Raw genomic sequence first — 19290 nt, forward strand, 5'->3', positions numbered from 1 at the left:
ACAAGACTTTAAATCTAACTTTCCAACTACTGGAATTTGGCAGAGAGAGGAATAAGCTAAAAGATAGTACAAGATATTTTTTCAGACAAATATGCTAAGGATATAAAAAAGGGACTTCAAGGACGTAACAAGCAAGTGAGCGTTCCCGGACTGGATCTTGGTTTGGACAAATTAGCTGTAAACGATATTAAGCGTCAATCAGTGAAATGTGAATATGGACTTGTGTGGTAGATGGCCACAAATTCTTTGCAGTCCCGTCATCAAGAAGTGAAGTCTAGTGTGCATGGGTGGTATAGTGGTGAGCATAGCTGCCTTCCAAGAAGTGAAGTCTATTTCCCTACTCATTTAATCCGAGGTGGTCTTGTGTTGGAGAGGAGGCTGTGTGAGCTCCAGAGCCTGGCCTCAGGAGGCCCTGCAGCCTCTACCTTTGCCCCCTTGGCAGTTTCATGAGCTGCCCTGAGACTGCCATATGATGAAGCTGATCTACTGCACAGGAGGATGAGAGGCCACGTGGAGGAGAAATGAGGCGGCTCAGCCAACAGCCAGCACCAACTGCCAGACATGAGAGCGAAACCATCTTGGCCCTTCAAGCCCAGCCAACTCTCCAGCTGAACACCACATGTGCGAGCCCAGGCTAAACCAGGAGAGATCTGCCTGGCCAACCTTCAGAATCACGAGAAAACAAATCATTGTTTAAACAACTAAGTTTTAGAGTGGTTTGCTATGGAGCAATAAAAAACTTGTAACACTGGGTATTAAATGAAATGAAAATTTATTAACCAGGAAAGGTAGACAGCAACTGAAAAAAAAGCTGGTTACAAATTATATGTACAGGACAACCACACTTTGATAAAACATACAGGCATGCAGACAAACAGACAAAAAGATTTAGAAGGATATATATTAAGCAATAACAGAGGGATATATAATGATTTAGGTAAACTCTGGGTAGTGAAAATAAGTTTTTCTTTTCTTATTTTTGCTTTCCTAGATCTTCTATATTCATACATATGCTTTTGAGGTAATAAAACAGTTTTTAGAACATATCATGTTTTTAAGTAAGGTCTATAGTGTTTACTTATTCATCAGACAAAAAGGTCAGCTGGGTCCCTGAAAAGCTCAACATGTAAAATCTTGCTATTAACCTCTACTATACACAAAAACTGGATAAAGTCAGTTAATGAATAAACCTTTAGGGACAGTTAGGGCTGAACTGTGCCCCCTCAAAATTCATATATTGAAACTCTAACCTCTAATACCTCAGAGTGTGACTGTATTTGGAGAGATAGCCTTCAAAGAGGTGATTAAGGTATGAAAATGAGGCCCTTAGTGTGGGTCCTAACGTGATCTGACTGGTGTCCTTACAAGAAGAGGAAATGTGAACACAAAAGGCAACACCAGGGGTGAGAATGCACAGAGCACGACCATGGGAAAAGACAGCAGGAGAGTGGCCATCTGCAAGCCAAGGCGAGAGGCCTGGACCAGATCCTTTCCTGACGGCACTTAGAGGAAACCAATCCTGCCAGCACCTTGATCTTGGACTTCCAGCCGCCAGAAACTGTGAGAAAATAAATTTCTGTTGTTTAAGCCCCCCAGGCTGTGGTGTTTTGTTAGGGCAGCCCGAGCAGACTAAGACAGGAACTGAGTGTACAGCACAATATTTGGAAAACTGACCCCATGTGCATTTTAAGCATGGCAAACAAATAACTGAACCATGAAAACTGTTTATAGTAAGCCCTGTTCTAGAGTGCTGAAAAGTTTTAGTCTAAAGTCAAATAACAACTATAAACATGTACAAAGAGGAATTATGTTAAATGTATGCATGTGGAGAGGAGGCAGAGAGAATGCTTTCTAAATGCGCCGCCTCACTTATGATGAACAAACATGTTGTCTAGCCTACATTCTACCCTTGAGCTGGCAAAAGAAATGGGCTTTCTTGTTTTGTTTTGTATTTATTTATGGGGCACTGACAAAGAGCAAAAATAATGGAGAACCAACAACTAAAGAGCAACATTCTCAAGTACTATTGCTATCTGATCAAATACAAAACATTTCTTTCACTCATCCACTTTTAAGTTAAAAACATTATTTACAAAAACTACACTGTTTATAATAAACAATAAAAAAACAGATTGAGGGGCCGGCCCAGTGGTGCAGCGGTTAAGTGCTTTCTGCTTTGGCGGCCCGGGGTTCGCCGGTTCAGATCCTGGGTGCAGATACGGCACCGCTTGGCAAGCTATGCTGTGGTAGGCGTCCCACATATAAAGTAGAGGAAGGTGGGCATGGATGTTAGCTCAGGGCCAGTCTTCCTCAGCATAAAGAGGAGGATTGGCAGCAGTTAGCTCAGGGCTAATATTCCCGTCCCCTCCCCCCCAAAAAAAACAGATTGAGTACAGTTATGGGAAGGGAAGAGAAAAAAGAGACAAGAGAGAGAAAGCCATGGTGAAGTGGTGCAGAGTCCAGGAGTTTGGATTCTTACTGCTTCTGGCTCATACCAGCTGTACGATCTCAGGCAGCTGATTTCACTCTTATGAGCCAGTTTATTGTAAAGGGAGAAGCCTGAACAAGGCAATCATTTCTCAACCAGTCTTTGTGGACTCCCTCAGGCTTCCTTGGAAGTTCTGGTGGGGTGAGGAATAGAAATGAAACGGTCGGGCTTGGTGCCCTTAAGCTCAGATTCAAGCAGAGCGACTCATTTCTATTTGAATATTTTTCCATTTGAATATCTGTGTTTTCATTTGAGGGAAGGGTTCTGCAGCTAAAAACGTTTGAAACCATTGTATTAAAATGCTCTGTCCCCTACAAACTGCTGAGTAAAAATGCTGAAGGAATACATATTTAAAAATCAGTAAATAACACAGCTGAGAAGATACACACAGGAGATAGAATGAAGGGCCAAAAGATATTGACTTGATGAAACAACAAGCAGATGAGAACATTGGTGGGGACTCTGATGGGGCAGGAGAGATTGTGGCCTATATGAACAAAAGGTTTAGGATTATAGTTGATGGTAGGCATTGCAAAATAAGCCTGAAGTGTATCTCCATGACTCAAAAAGTGAATGCAATTTTAGGCATCATTAACAAAAGCATAATTTCCAAAATGAGAGCATTCAATAAGATTGCCAAATATATATTTAAAAACCTGTTTGTTCTACCAATAACCAAATAAACAAAGCTGCCAAATAATACATTGTTTGGTAGACATTGAAATGAATCAGATCTGAGTTCCAATCTTCATTCTCAAGCTTATGCAAGATATGTAACTTCAGGAAATGCAGCTTCAGATCTTTGACAGAGCCCTGGAGGGGACTTTGGCAACCTTGTTGTGAGGGTTAGAGTTACTGTGGATAATACCTAGCATAGTGCCTGCATACTCTAGGCACTCAAGAAACAGCTAATGTTTACACAGCACTATGTGAAATTCTACCTCATCTAATCCTCAGAACAGTTCCATAACAGGAGATCATACTACATAAATGCAAATGATCACAAGAATGGGACTAAAATTGTAACAGATGAAATATTCAATGATGGCAGAGAGCAATACTAGAAGTATTGCCATTTACTTTTAGTAGGAACAGAAAATGGTGCAACTTTTCTGCAAAGCAATCTGGCAATATGTGCAGGGGACATTTCCAAAGTTCAAATGCAATGGTCCAACTCTATTTGGGAAAGGAAAGGATTCAGAAAGTGCCTGTGGGTAGAAATGGGAGTGATCAAAGGGTTGACTGGTTAGTGCGTATCTTCATTAATATGGCTGTTTATCACCAGAAAAGCATCTCTAGGAATGGAAGTCTTTTCTTTTGGTTATATTTCTCCCATTTACTGATTTCCATAAACATCCCCTCGGCAGCCCAAGCCTATATGTTCCTGAGAACTCCAAAAGCAGAAATTGTGGCCCACTTCACCATTCAGCTCCTCCTATTTGAATGGAAGCACACCACCTAGGGAAGCAGATAGTCCTAATGACTCAAGAATTTCTTAAAATTAATAAAGGAATGTGGGATAGACATACATAACTTCCTTCCGGATGAGTGGTCCCAAAATCAGAGCAATTCATGATGTTCAAGAAAATGTCACCGCAAAGAATGAAAGTGAAAATACTTCATTTCTTCTAAGTCCGAAGTATGTTGCCCTTTGACTGCATTACAACTCAAGACTCAAGGAAAAATGTTTTTGTAGAAAGTCTGATGATAATGGTTACTTACCTAAAATGAGATGAAGTTTGGTTTCTGTTTGGAAAGCATAGTGCAATGTCACCAAAAACGGTGACTGCCTAATGTGCTCCAAGACTTGTCGCTCCGTCCGTGTATGCTCTGTGGTTTTGGCCTTTTGAACTATTGTTGCCTTTTTCAAGACTTTCATGGCATACAGTTTTCCAGTATCGTGACCACTTATTTTACGAACTAGAAATACTTTTCCATAAGCTGAAAATGAAAAGAAAAAATAAAAAGAATTGAAATGCAACACAGGCAGAATAATAATTTACTGGAAGTTGAAAGTTACAATGCACAAAAAAACACTCTTTGAATGAAAAAGTATCCTTAGTCCTGTTTCAAATAATTGCTTGATAATTCCTTCAATTTTATGCTAAATATATTTCTAGGTCTTACCTTCAGTATTTACATATCTAACCAGCACTGACAAAGTTATGCTTTCATTCTTTTACTATTATTCTCTCCTCAGTATTTTCAGCTGTAGAAAACTGGCTGTTATTATGGTCAATTAACCACAATCCAATTCTAGAACAACTAAGACATTTTAGACATCAGATAAAACCTCTAGGTTTTGATGTAAACCTAGATGGATGTAAACAAATGAAAACAGTTCTTAAGAATCTCATACGCACATATAAATCAAGAGCCTCAAGTACTCCTCTCTACTTATTTTAAAAAGTCTAAAGCAACATAAACTGACATTATATAAACAAAAGAGACTTTCAGGTTTAAAAAACATTAAAAGACCTTAAATTGCAAGCAATACCAACAGAAGCCCCTGTACGAACCCTGGGCAGTAACTCATGGCTTGGGAAGTCAACCTCACCACGTTTCCCTAAGTACAGGCTCAGTGGGCAAATCTTGTGTGTGGTGCCGCTGCCCTGTGTAGAGAACTGGGGCCGCATGGGCACTGTGCCTCTGGGGCAGAGCAGGCATCCGCATTTATTTCCTTAGAGCAGCAGGGAGAGGGCAGGAAGAGGTGGGGGGAAGAGGCGGGAGGGAGGGCAGGCAAAAACACTGTGAGAGGGAAGAGGCAGGTCCTCAGTTCATACCTGCAAGGTATAAGCTCTCTTCCTTTTGAAAAATGCAAACACCTCCTGGGATGGTTAAGCCCTGTCCCACTTTCAAAGTTAATCACTTTAATCAGACCATTCTGGCATTAGTCTGAGTTCTGACCAGACCAGTGCTTCCATACACTGCCCACACCTCTACAGTATTGGCACAGAATTCTGTTCTCTTCCACCCACTAGAACGAGAGAGTTTTAAGGGAAGGGCTCTTGTACACTGTATGTTATTCAGTTCAGCACTTGGGAAGTAAATGACTACTGACACAAGATACAGAACAGATCAGCGAATGACTGTAACAGTTCTGAGGAGCAGAAGAACCAACACCTATTCAGGACTCGTCTGTGCCAGGCTCTGTGCTAGACACACTCTGCACACTGATTCACTTAATCCTCAGAACAGTCAATCAAGTTAGTCTTTCTAGTAATTCTGTTTCACAGATGACGAAATGGGTTCAGAATACTTAAGGAACTGGCCAAAAGACTTGGGTAAGAAGTGGCAGAAATGGTTCAAACGCAAGCAGTGTGACTCCAGGGACCACACTCTTAACCATAAATGAATTAAAAAAAAGTGACTCTTCTTGAATACTAAAAATCAGATATTCTGGATTTTAATAAAATCAGCACCGTAAACATACTGAACACACTCTGGAATATAGAAAAAGTTCACAAAACGTTTCTGTCTTATCTCATTGTAAAAAAAAAAAATTTAGATTGAGATTTTAGCAACACAGAAGTGAGCCAAAAAAGAAAATGACAACTTTTAGAACCTAACAAGTTAACCTAAAGTATAAAAATGAAAAAGCTCATCTATTCAGAAGCATTAAAATGAAGCTAGAAAATATTCTAACGTAGCGTACTGTGTCTTCCACAGAGTAAGCCACTATGTAAACTCAGGAGAAAGTAAAGTCCTCTACAAGGACGGGGCTTTTGTTTTCCCTACATACATGTGGCACCTACCCTAAATTCCTGTTCTCCGAGATTCCTGTCTCCAGAGGGCTGTGGTCCTCACAAATTATGCTACCCACCTATCCTCTCCAACAAAGAAAAGCTTTCCACAATACCACTGGAAGATGGCTGTTCAGCTTCTTCTAGCACTCACGTTTGTCTCAGCATAGGTGCAGACCATACGGCAGACAGACCCAGGGTGTTAGCACCTAACCTCTGAGTACTTGTCAGGCACTTTAGAGATATACTAACTCATTCAGTTCTAATAACATCCCTATAAGGAGAGGAGGAGGATTTTATTTTACAGATGAAGAACCTGAAGCCTAGAGGAGTTGGATCACTTGCCTAAGGTCACACTTGCCCATTCAGCTGGACTCCTACAGGCACACTCTTAGCTATGCTCCAGCTGCCGCCCATAAATGAATGACCTCATAGGCAAATAAATAAGGAGCCAGACATTAAACAGAAGTCATAATATAGAGGTTTGGTGTTACAGAATTGGAATGGACACAGTGCCACTACTTTAAAGAGAAGAAACTTTCATAAAGTAGCCATTTTATTGATGGGGGAGGGGGAGCTAAATATTAGAAAATGTTCCTTATATTGAGTGGAAACAGGCCTTTTTATAATATTCATAGGTTAATCCTTCTATGCCCTCTGGACTCACAAAAAAGAATATTACACTTCTTCTACAAGATCAATTTTTTAAATATTTAAAAACACTGTCATGCCATCTCATCTAGGCAAAATGTCCTTATTCTTTAAACCAATCTTCAAGTAAATGACTCTGAGACTTCACATCACCAGGAGGTTCCATGGCTGTGCTCTGTGAGTTTGTAAACATAGTTTCTTTAATTTCTTTCCCTTTACTTTAAAACACGTCATATTTCACTCCAAATAAATGTGAGATACCACGGGATTCTAACACATGTGGTCAAATAACTTAAAATCCTCCTTATTGCCACGTTCTATGCTATCTAGTCAAATAATAAACAGTCATCCTCCTTGCTACGTGACAGTATCCAGAAGTTTTCCAAAAATATGAGCTAGGGACTACATATCCTACTAAGGACTACGTACCCTGCCAATTCAATTATTTTCATCTATCAGAAAATGTCAGGGGAAAAAAGTATGATGAAGCTCACAAATCTTTTGTTTCTACATTCATAATTGCCATGATTAACTAAAGCTACAGTACTTCTCTCATATGGTGAGTGCCATAGATGCTTAAGTCAACAAAACTGAGTGCCTTGCTACATTCCAAACAATGAGTATTTCAGAGAAACAGGATCTTATTTATGAGTAGGCTGCCTAACTAAAACATAGCTGCCTTGTTTTTAAGCAGCCATAAGGCTGCTTATCACATTGCCAAGGGGGAAGAAAACACATTCACCATTGGAGAGACCTGCAAAAGGCCACCTTCCCTGGTTAAGCTGCTTTGCAGATTAGTGCAGAGAGAGAAAGTGAAGTAGTCCTTCTGTGGAACAGCGCCATCCACTCCAGAACAGCCTACATGTTTTCCAATATCTTAAGAGGGGCCATTGAAATTGAACTTGGTGGCAATATCACTTCCTTTTAGTTTGCAACTAGATGAATGACTGACTGCCTTCTAGCACAGCCAACTCCTGGCTTTCATTTGTACGTGCTGATGCCGTTAAAGAGTTCCTATTTTGAAAGCATCTTTCGGAAACTGCAAAGACTAACAATGGTGAAAACTCTTTTGGCCAAAAAAGATAAACAAGAGTACTTCCTGCTCAGACGGAGCCCCTAAAATGGATGTTTGGGAGCCCAAACTGAGACTGAGTTTCATGCTTCCTCTTTATCTTTAATTCCTGCATCGAAGTGCAAGGGCTTCAAATGCTCTATTAGCAATCTTCACAGAAGTCTCGTGTACTGCTGTGAATCTTGCCAATTTCACCAGAGCCGGGGCCTTTCAAGATACTCGGTCAAGAAATGCGAGCAAAAGAGGATATGAAGTTCCCTGGTTTTCCAGTGAGTGGTCTTGCAGCACTTGAGTGAACTTGAGGTAGAAATTCTACTTACTTTGAGATTGAGGGAAAGTAAACGCTAAGCATAAATGACAAGAAGGATTAACTCCTGACTTAGCTTGATAGACATCTGTGACCATATGAATAACGTAAAATCTTTCCGTTCTAAGCCCTGTAGACACCGTTTTGGATTCTGCTGAAAACTTGTGTGCTCTTTTAGCCAAGCAGCCATTTCAGAAGAGAGAACTGGATCAAGACAGCTACGTAAACTTTCCCAAAGCCGGAGAAAGACTTCCATAGGTTGGAGGAAACTACCGATATCTTACGAAGGTTACTTGTGTTCAAACTGAAATGTGGATTTCTAATTCTATTCTACCTGACATAGCACAATGTTGACAAACCTTGTTGACGATGATCTCAATGGGTGGATGAAAGGAAATAATGTAAAATGAACTAAATGAGTGTCATGCGGAAACATCTAGTTCCTTAGAGCAGCTCCTGTCTCAAGTTGCTTTTCCAAATGTGGTGCTCTTATTCCATGTGCCACAATTATCACTATGAATCAGGTTTTTACCACTTGCTGTCATAATAAAGAAAAGTTAAAACTGACAGTTTTAAAACAAGATGACGTTCATGCTGCTATGTCAAAAACCTGCACAATTTCAACTACTTTTTCAAGCTAAACAAAAGCAGCCTCCTCACTGAAATTTATTTTGAGTACAATTAACTTGATCTTTTCATTTTATTTATAAAATCTAAATTCATTAAAAATTTTTAGGAAGCAGCCTTTAAATCTTTGATTAAAATGATTAATAAGATCAGTTTGTTAAAAAATATTTTTACAGTCTGTCTGTAAACGCAACTAATTTACAATGCCATATAATTAAAGAAATGTAAAATTTGCATATGTTTACATGCAGTATTCTAGAGGAAAAGGTTAAGAATCATTGTTCTAGAAGGCGTCTGGCTTATTTCCTTCATTATAGTGCTCACCTAGGACACGCTGCTCTCACTGGGATCCAAATGGCTCAACCACCATGAGACCACTGCTTTCTGTTACTCAAACTTTTATTAACGCTGCTTAAAATTGTATACATTGTACACTGCTGACCAGCCAGGCCACACATACCGAATCCGTAGCACAAACTGCTGTATCTGAACTACTGCTTTTTAAAAAAATAAGGCAGAAAGTCTCTTAGTGACTTTCCCTTAGACAACTCTCAAGACCACTCTCCCCTTCCTCGTAAAAAATACTGCCGAATACAGAACGCCTACAACTAGTTCACCTGCCTACAACTAGTTCACCTGCCTATAACTAGTTCACCTGCCTACAACTAGTTCACCTGCCTACAACTAGTTCACCTGTGCACTTGTGTCCCTGCACAGCTCAGCCGTCTGCTTCACACCAGTCACTGCCTTACCTGTTAATGCCTGTTGTACACGCTATTCTTATTATATAATTTAACTAAATATTACATAAACCACTGAAATGTAAATGTGAAAGAAAAGAGAAAAATGAGGTTGAATACTTTGGGAGAACTAGATAAAAGCAAGACACTTAAAAAAAAGAACTGCTGAAAAATTAGGTGTGGGTGAAACCACCATAAAAGGCTAGGGGAAAAAAATTGTGAAAATCTAAAAGGATTTTGTACTCAGATTACTTAAATGTGTCTGCTTCTCATTCCACTTTAAAGAATCTGAAACAATTTTAGATGGATACATTACAATTGCAGTTTACGCAAAATAAACCATTGTTTAAGAAGCTATTTTCAAAGAGTCTTGTGCCTACATCCAAAGACTGGCAAGTGAACACATATTTACATGTTTTAAGTGAAAAGTAATATGTTCAAAGTACACATTTATATATATCTTTTTTAAATGATTTTTCACTTTAATCAACTTTTTTTTTATTAACCACACATACCAATCATGTCATATGAGAGTTTCCACTAACTGAAGGATGATATTTATCACTGCTGGAATTCATCCCTTTCATCTTTCGAGATTATTGAAATCTTGCTACAGAGTGACCTGGCCATCAACCATAGTAGCTATGCCTCCCAGCTTGCTTTCATCCTCAATCTGGTAAACATGCCTTTTGTACTGTCATCTAAGCGTTGATAAAAATATAACTCTTCTGGTTCAAAACTCTTTGTTTTCTCTTGCTCTTACGATAAAGAGCATCCCTAATATAACCTCATGTTTCTAAATTACCTGGCTTCTACCTACCTCTATCCACCTTCTCACCATCTCACTAGGTAACTCCTTCAAACCTCCAGCCTTTCCTGACCTTCCAGACTAGAAAAATTCCTCTAATTCCTCTAAGTTTATGCTCCAATAACACCGTGCATTCTCTGTCATAGAAATCATCAGAAACATGAATTTGTGTGAGCGCTTCATTGACTAACTTCCACTGGACTATAAATTTCACAAAATCATGAACTATGTCTGATTTTACTCACTTTGTATCAGTAGCAAGTAATCTGGAGCTGGCACATCATGGAAACTCAAATAATGTTGAATGTATGAAAAAATGAACAAACAAGCAAGCAAAATAGTTAATATAACTGTGTCTCAATTTCCTCATTAGGGATAGTAACAGTTCCTACATCACGTGGTTTGGGGATTAAATAAATTAATATAAGCAACTAGAATAGGGCCTGGTAAATGAGAAACACTACATAAGTGCTGTGGGAAAAAATGTATGTGTGTGTGTGTTTGTACGTGTATACACATCCATAAGTACACATACTGAGTTGCAATATAAAAATGTACCTATTTTGTCCTATGGGTAATAGTCACAAAAGCTTGAAAGCCACTGATCTAGATGAATTTACATGCTTTTCCTTAAAAAAAATACACATTATGTAGACCAAATAATTTCCCCTTTATTACTAACTCTTAGTAACCTCAGAGTTAGATTCAAGACTCAATTACAATGACTGTCTCATCCGAGATCTATAACATCTATTTCATTTTCCTTTAATCTGGGTCTTGTTCTGTTTTCGTGTTTTTAGGTTCTCTTTTTGTTTCTATCTTTGCAATCACCCTTAAATCACTTTTTGAAAATAGGTAAATTTCAAAACTCATTTAAAATAAAATGCACTTGATTTTATGTATTTATCACACAGAAGTATTTGATTCCTAAATTCCTTTACACAACAGATATCTTAATTGTACATTAAATTCCAAACATTAAAAAAAACCCATAAAACTAAGTATTTCAACACAATTTTGAAATAAAAAAGGAGAATTTGAGCCATTTAATATAACTATTTTTCAAGTTAGTCACTGTTTGTAAAATCATGAAAACACAATGGAAGACATAATGAAAGTACCACCATCCTAAATTCAATCCAATTTTAGTTTTTAAGTTACCAGGGCCATTTGACTTATTTGCTTAATTACTTTAATGGTCAAAAACAGCTGTACAGTTGAACCAGGAACACAGATTAGTACATTTTCCCATGGATAGTGATAGCTTCTAAAAAAAGACAGTATCTAAGAAGTTTGAAAATAAAAAATAGTTATGAGATTAACTATCTATGGGTTCCATTTTTGCATACTGCATTAGCTTGAATAACTAAAGACTGATTATATAATAATCTTCTAGATCAGCTTTTTTTTTTCTTTTTGGTGAGGAAGATGGGCCCTGAGCCAACAACTGTTGCCAATCTTCCTGTTGTTACTTGAGGGAGATCGTCACTGAGCTACACATCTATGCCAATCATCCTCTATTTTTCATACGTGGGATGCTGTCACAGCACGGCTTGATGAGCGGTGTGTAGGTCTGTGCCCAGGATCCAAACCTGGGGCCGCCAAAGTGGAGTGCATGAACTTAACCACGATGCCAGTAAGTCAGCCCCTAGCTCAGCATTTTTTAAGTTTCAGAGAAAACACTAAGACATTACATGCATTAAACCAGCTCATAAGTGCATGTATATATGTGGCTGTGGCCAACTCCTGACTATCTCTATATGGCTAACCCATGTAAATCATAGGCCATTTCTTACCCCTGATCCCAAATGACTTCAAAACCAAAGATTTGGGTCCATCAGGAAAGAAGAAAAAGCTGCAAAGGAAACCACGTCCTGCTCTGTGGTCTAGACTTAGAAATGACTACCCATGCATGTGATCACCGGAGGATCTCTCTAGAATAAAAATACAGGAAAACAAGGAAATAAGGACAACTAAGAAGCACGTTCATAAATCATGCTCTGTTTATACCTCAACAAACAAGTTGTTTACCTAAATAGTCATGTCTTAATGGCCAGTGTCCACGACCATCTGTAGTAGATGCAAATGGTGCCCTGCCCAACAACACCTATACAGGCTGATGCACCATACGTCAGCTGCTAACAGCCCACAGCTGCTCCCTTCTCTGGAGAAAGGAGCCACGACCTCACCTGGGAGGTTACATTCCATAATTCCCTACCCCACGCCCACCCAGGCAGCCTCCAGCCCCTGACTAACACGGGTACAAAAGGTTTCCCTCCTCACTCCTGCTCCAGAACTTCCTGTGGGTTTGCGCTGAATCTAGACCCCAGCTTAGACCACATGCTGCTTAGGCTCTTCCCCTGCCCTTGCCGCTTCCCCGCCTCTCTCCTGAGAGCACTTCTGCAACAAATCATGTGTGCCCAGATCCTTGTCTCAGGCTCTGCTTCTAGCAAACATGACCTAAGACAGCATCAGTAACAAATCGAACTGTGTTTACACTAGGGAGACAATGTCAACCAACATCTTAATATGGTATCATCTTTTGATTATGGCATAACACATCACAAACATTTAACCCCTAAGATTTCCATAAACACTGCAGGCTTACACTGAAGCACAAGGTATAGCGAGTACACACAGATGCAAAATCATAAACTTTCTTTAATGACGATTTTGACAGTTTGATGAGTACATGCTTTTAAAAGCACTATTTTAATAGGGATACTCTCCAAATACCTAGAGAATAAAATGACAAATGATGACTAAGTCATCCTACTTTTTAAAACACTCTGTTACATGACTCAACCAAAGTTTTTCCTTGTATCACCAAAAAGTAGCTGTGTCTTTAAGCTGCCCAGTAAAATTTCTAGCACCCTCTAGTGGCAAGGTACCTAGGAGAAACAGAAACAAGTCTTATTTAATACACAAAATGTGTTTCCGAAAAATCTGCAGTAAAAATGTTTTTTAAAGAAAATGGCTATCCTGTCAGGGATGATTTTCACAGAGTCTGGGACCAATGAGTAAAGAATTAGAGTCAACATGTCAAGGATGGCACTTAAGACTGGGGTAGCCAACCCAAAGATTGTCTATCTACTGGATAAATAAGTATTTCCAGAGAGCAACTTGCAAGATATGCTGTTGATTAGATGATCAAAAAAAAAAAAAAATTCCACCTGATAAGGAAATGTGGCCTTTCTAGGAGGCCAGTGGCCACTGGCAGAGGTATGCACTTATAGTTGTTGCTCATCAGACATTACTGGAGGCAAAGCCTTTTGAATTTCTATAGTCTGCCAGCACTCATTCCAAGGTTTCATAAACCAGAAATAATTCTACATTAAATGAAGACCAGATCCATATTATTCAATTTGCATGCAATATATCATTTTTTTTAATGCTCACTACTCTATACCTAGTACCCAAAACAGTACTTGCCTCTTGATAAACACATATGAATGACTGGATCCGAAGAGCAATGGAAACTAACTGAAGGGGCCAGCCCGGTGGCTGAGCGGTTAAGTTCCCACGCTCTGCTTCAGCGGCCCAGGGTTTCACTGGTTTGGATCCTGGGCCTGGATGTGGCACCGCTCATCAAGCCATGCTGAGGTGGCATCTCACACAGCACAACCAGAAGGACCTACAACTAGAATATACAGCTATGTACTGAGGGGCTTTGGGGAGAAGAAGAAAAAAAATAAAAGAGTGGCAACAGATGTTAGCTCAGGTGCCAATCTTAAAAAAAAGCAAAAAACAAAAAAAGATCATGTGGACACTAACTGAAAGCTTTTAAATGAAGACGCGACATGATCAAATTTGCACTTCAGAAAGATCACCCTGGCTGTAGTGTGGAGAATGGATTAGGAGGGACCAGCCTGAAAGCTGGAAGATCTTTTGATGGTTGTATTTCCCTATTGCTAGACATATTTTAGGCTTTACAATAAAACACTTGTTAAGAAACAACACTCACTTCTATATCAAGCTAATCTGAGACCTTGGTAACGCGTTATGGTAGCTCTTTCAGAAGCTGGCCTTCCTTCCCTTTCAGCTCTATAAACAGCTAAAGTTTATATAGCATTTACTATGTGACAGGCAATCTAAATTTTCTATTACTCATTTTATGTATATTTTAGCATAAGACTGTTAACCTAAAATATAAAATAGTTATGTTTCAGTTCTGAACCTAAAATGTTTGAATAGTTAAGAAAACAAGAATAAGAAAGAAATACAATCTTTTCATTTGACATGCTATTTTTAAGGTAATATATAAATCAACTCAGAAATGCTAATAAAATGTCAACTACTATAATTTCATTTATGAAATACTCTGTTAGATTTTCATTATTAGAAATATAACTTTAGTTGAAATTACTCCCAGATAGGCTAACAGAGTGCTGTATAAAATAACATAATCTGGGGCTGGCCCCGTGGCCGAGTGGTTCACTTTGCATGCTCTGCTTCAGCGGCCCAGGGTTCGCCAGTTCGGATCCTGGGTGTGGACCTATGTACAATGCTTGTCAAGCTATGCTGTGGCGGCATCCCACACAGAAGAACTAGAATGATCTACAACGAGGATATACAACCATGTACTAGGGCTCTGGGGAGAAAAAAAAGCTAAATGATAATCTATCCTTATGAATAAGTCCTAAATAACTTTGATTTTCTAATTTCGGGTACAGCTTTACAGTGGAGTTCCCTGTTCAATAAATAACCCCAATTGATGGTTATCTAGCAATTAGCAATTCATGTCCATTATCTTGTGAATTTTATAACATTGTGAGATAGGTGTTATTAACTTACGCCAATAGGGATTTAAGCTCTAACAGTTCATGTGATTTACCCAAGGAATACAAGCAGGCAATGATAAAGTCAAGATTCAAACCTGAGTCTTCTAAGTCATCCTCAATATTCAAGTACTTCACAACTGTGAACACACCAAAATTGGAAGAGGAAATCAACTCAGCTACACCTTTACAGCTACATGGCAAAATTTATCTTTTTTGTTGTAATGACAAAGATCTCCAAAGTATAGGATCATGTATGATGAACAAAGAAAATTCGGAGTGAATACTAAAAGTCTTTCTGTTGAGATTTTCATGCTCCACTTCATTAAGCATCAGATTTACTCATAATGCACACAATGGGTATGTTTAAAGATCTTCTTCTCCTATACTTGGACAGATGTCTCAAAGAAAGCAAAATGGTCAAAAGGAAGAAAGACAAGCAGACAAAGAAAAACAGAATCATTATTCTCACAAATAATCCACAATTCCATTATGAAACAAAATAATTCTAAAAGATGAACCAAAGATATTTCCTGGATTTGGGCGTATCAATCTCAAGAAACAAGAGCATAAATTATATACTTGCTGGACTATTATTATACGGTTATGGGTTATGGTGAGGGGGCAGGGAAATGGGGTAGGAAAAATATAGAGAGATGATCTTAAGAGCTTACAATCTAGAAGAAAAATAGCAGATATGAAGGAAAATTCAGAGAACCACTCAGTCTTATGTTCTTCACAAAGGACTTTCAGTGCCACAATTCAGAGAATGAAGCAATTTGGGCAGGATTTGGACAGGCGGAAGAGAGGAGGAGTGCAAAGATAGGGGAACAAAATAAGGCAGGATATCAGAAGATGGGAAAGCTCACATAACCGGGGGGGAGCAAAAGAAATTAACCAGACTAGAAAGTAGGTGGAATATTGGCATAACTGGAGAAAACAGAGCTAAGCCTGAAAGCAAGGCAAGAATTTGGACTTGAATAATTAACTGGAAAATAAAAGGCAAGGTAAGTTCTGAAACAGGAGAATGGCACAATAATGTTGAATTTTAATGAGGCTGCATATTATCTATAACAGAATATGTATAAAATGCATAAAATAGAAGAGAGAACTTGCACAAAGGAGACCAGTTAAGAAAACTCTAACAATAATCCATGCATAAGGTAATATGACTGATGACAGTAGGAACAGAAAATGTAAACCCAAGGGTCATTTGAGAAAAAAAACTGTAGGATTTTGTGAGAAACAAAAAATAAAAAGGTCAAAATAGAGAAGAATCAAAAATTTTTCCAAGTTTCTAGCTTAGGAAACTGATCAACAGATTATTGGTAGACCAAGAAAAACAAGTTAGCTAAAAAGACAAATAAATCAATACTCTGAGTAAAAGAGAGATTTTTTCATGAATACTACATGTATTTAAGTATGAGATAAAAAAATAAATCTTTCATATTTCAATATTCCATAAAGTCTTCAAGATATTGGACAAATACCTTTTTTTCTATCTAGTTCAAAACAGATAAAAATTAATTCATCAGAAGAGTTTTCAGTTTCACTTCCAAAGAAAACCTGATATGACACATAAAGACATCTGATGAGGCTTTTCTATTATTCTAAGTAGTGCTGGAAAAAAATTATCTTAAAAAGGTAATGAAACTGAAAGATTAGTGGTGAAATTTTTGAATAAAAATTGAGACTTTATTATATTCATAATAAAACTTTCCACCTACTCCATTTAGTCATCAAAACTGTGATTTTAAATAAAGAAATACCTACAATGACATTTCTTAGTCCATCTTGTCATAAGAGCAAGTATACTGTCAGCTGATAAAAAGGAAAAGTATATCTCTAGCTAACAACAGACCAATTATAGGACAACGAAGTAGCAGGAAATGAAAATACAAAAGTCAAACATTACTGGTAAACTCTTTCCTCCCCTTTGCAGAATTATCTTAAAGACCTGTGATCCAACCACTCAAAAAGTTGAGGTAGATAATGAGACAAAGTATTAAATGTGTTGCAAGAAACTACATAAAAGGTTTAATTTTACAAATTTGATATTAAAAATTTCATGTGTTAAACTAGCCTATAATTTTCCTTCCTCGTATTCTCTGTATGTGTTTTTAGAATCAAGGTTATACCAGCCTTATACAATGAGTAGAAGGAAATAATCCCACGTTTTCCATTCTTTAAAAGAGTTTGGGGAGTACTAGATTTAGCCATGCCTTGAATGTTTGGTAGAACTCATCCTTAAAATTGTACCAGATGTTTTCCTAGCAGGAAGATTTTTACTTAGCAATTTCTTTAGTAGTTATAGGATTATATCCTTTAGAAATTCTTTTAGGGAGGACCTATTGGTGGAAAACACACTCAGCTTTTGTACGTTTGAAAACATCTATTTTGCCCTCACTTCTGGAAAATAATTTTGCTGGGGATACAATTCTAAATTGACAGTTATTTTCTCTGGGCATTTCACAGATATTCTTCCATGCTCCTATGGTTTTCATGGTTGCTGTGGAAAAGTCATTTGTTAATCTAATTGTTCCTTTATAAGTAAGTCTTTTCTCTCTGGCCGCTTTTAGGGTATTTCTCCACCAGTTTCTCTATGATGTGTCTATGTAAGAATTTCTTTATATTTGTCTGCTTCAGATTTGTTTCTGTTTCCTAAATCTGTGAATTCATTGCTCCATCAATTCTGGTAAATTCTTGGCTACTATCTCTTTCGATAGTGCCTTCTCCCACTCTATTAGCCCCTTCTGGGATTCTGGTTAGACGAATTTATATCCTGTCTGTCTCTCCTCTATATCTTAATCTCTCTTTTATTTATGCCATCTCTGTTTCCTCCAGTCTATATTCTGCATATTTTCCCCAAATTCATCTCCCAATCTGCTAATTCTCTCTTTAGTTACATCTCATCTGTTAGTGAATCATTCACTGAGTTTATAATTTGAATTATTTTTTCACTTCTAGAAATATGATCAGTCCTTTTTCAAATCTGTCTGGTCATTTTGTAGCATGTCTTGCTCTTTAATATTAATATCAAATCTCTTTTTAATTTAAAAAACCATATAAACATATATATCATAGTTCACATCTAATAATTCCTACAGTCTCTGCAGGTCGAATTCTGCTATTTGTTGTTTCTACTCCTTTCATGCATGATGCCTTGCTTCTTGGATGTTTGTGATTTTTGATAGTAAGATCATGTCTATAAAGCCTTCTTTGGAACTTCTTTAAGGTCTAGGTAAAAGTTTATTCTTCTAAAGAGGACTTCTATTTGCTTTTGCTGGGCAACTTGCTTTCAAATATTCAAAGATCTTTACAGAAATTTCTTACTATATGGAATAAGTGTACTCCTTCATTCACTCATGCAGTACACATTTATTGAGAGACTACTATGTGTAAGGCATTACCCTTGAAAAGTTACCTGCTAAGAAAATTTGTTTATCCAAATCCTATTTTCCTGGTGATTTATATTATTGAATGAAGAGGTGAATTCTGATGGAAAAAATATAGGCCAAGACACTACAAACTCCTCAGGCAATTAAGTTACGATTTAAGTTTAAGCACGTAATATTTTTCTGTCACAGATTTCTTACTGTCTCACAAATTGCTATACCTAACCTGTAGAAAAAGGAAGATAAAAAAGATCATTCTCACATCAAGGATCACTTAAAACTGGAATAAACTTAAGAGGGAAGTTATAAAACCTTGCATTCAAAATATTTACATGTATATGACTTTGCGTAAAATATCTGAAAATCGAAAATGAGTAAGCTAACCTGAAAGATTTAATCATTTAAGCAAGACAAAAAGCATTAATGAATTTCATTCTTAAAAAGTAACCTTGGCCACTTCATAGCCAATAGGATGACTAATAAAAATGTTAGAAGTTACATAACAACAAGTATTGGCAAGGCTGTGGAGATAGCGGAACCCTCATACACTGCTGGTAGGAGTGTCAAATGGTGCAGTCACTTTGGAAAACAGTGGTGGTTCCTCAAGAAGTTAAACACAGAATTAAACCACCTGAACGAGCCCTTCACTGCTAAATATATACCCAAGGGAAATAAAAACAA

General features: G+C 37.8%; 1 protein-coding gene across 3 annotated transcripts in view; it reads right to left on the minus strand.

Moving 5' to 3' along the window:
- RPS6KA5 (ribosomal protein S6 kinase A5) overlaps nucleotides 1–19290 on the minus strand; it is a 164631-nt gene that overhangs the window by 85733 nt on the left and 59608 nt on the right. For all 3 annotated transcript variants that reach the window (XM_070594422.1, XM_070594421.1, XM_070594423.1), the window contains exon 3: nucleotides 4211–4429. In XM_070594422.1, coding sequence (XP_070450523.1) covers nucleotides 4211–4429 — 219 coding nt within the window. The remainder of the gene's footprint in view (nucleotides 1–4210; nucleotides 4430–19290) is intronic.

The sequence above is a fragment of the Equus przewalskii genome, chromosome 25 (genome assembly GCF_037783145.1).
Source record: "Equus przewalskii isolate Varuska chromosome 25, EquPr2, whole genome shotgun sequence".
Lineage (NCBI taxonomy): Eukaryota > Metazoa > Chordata > Mammalia > Perissodactyla > Equidae > Equus > Equus przewalskii.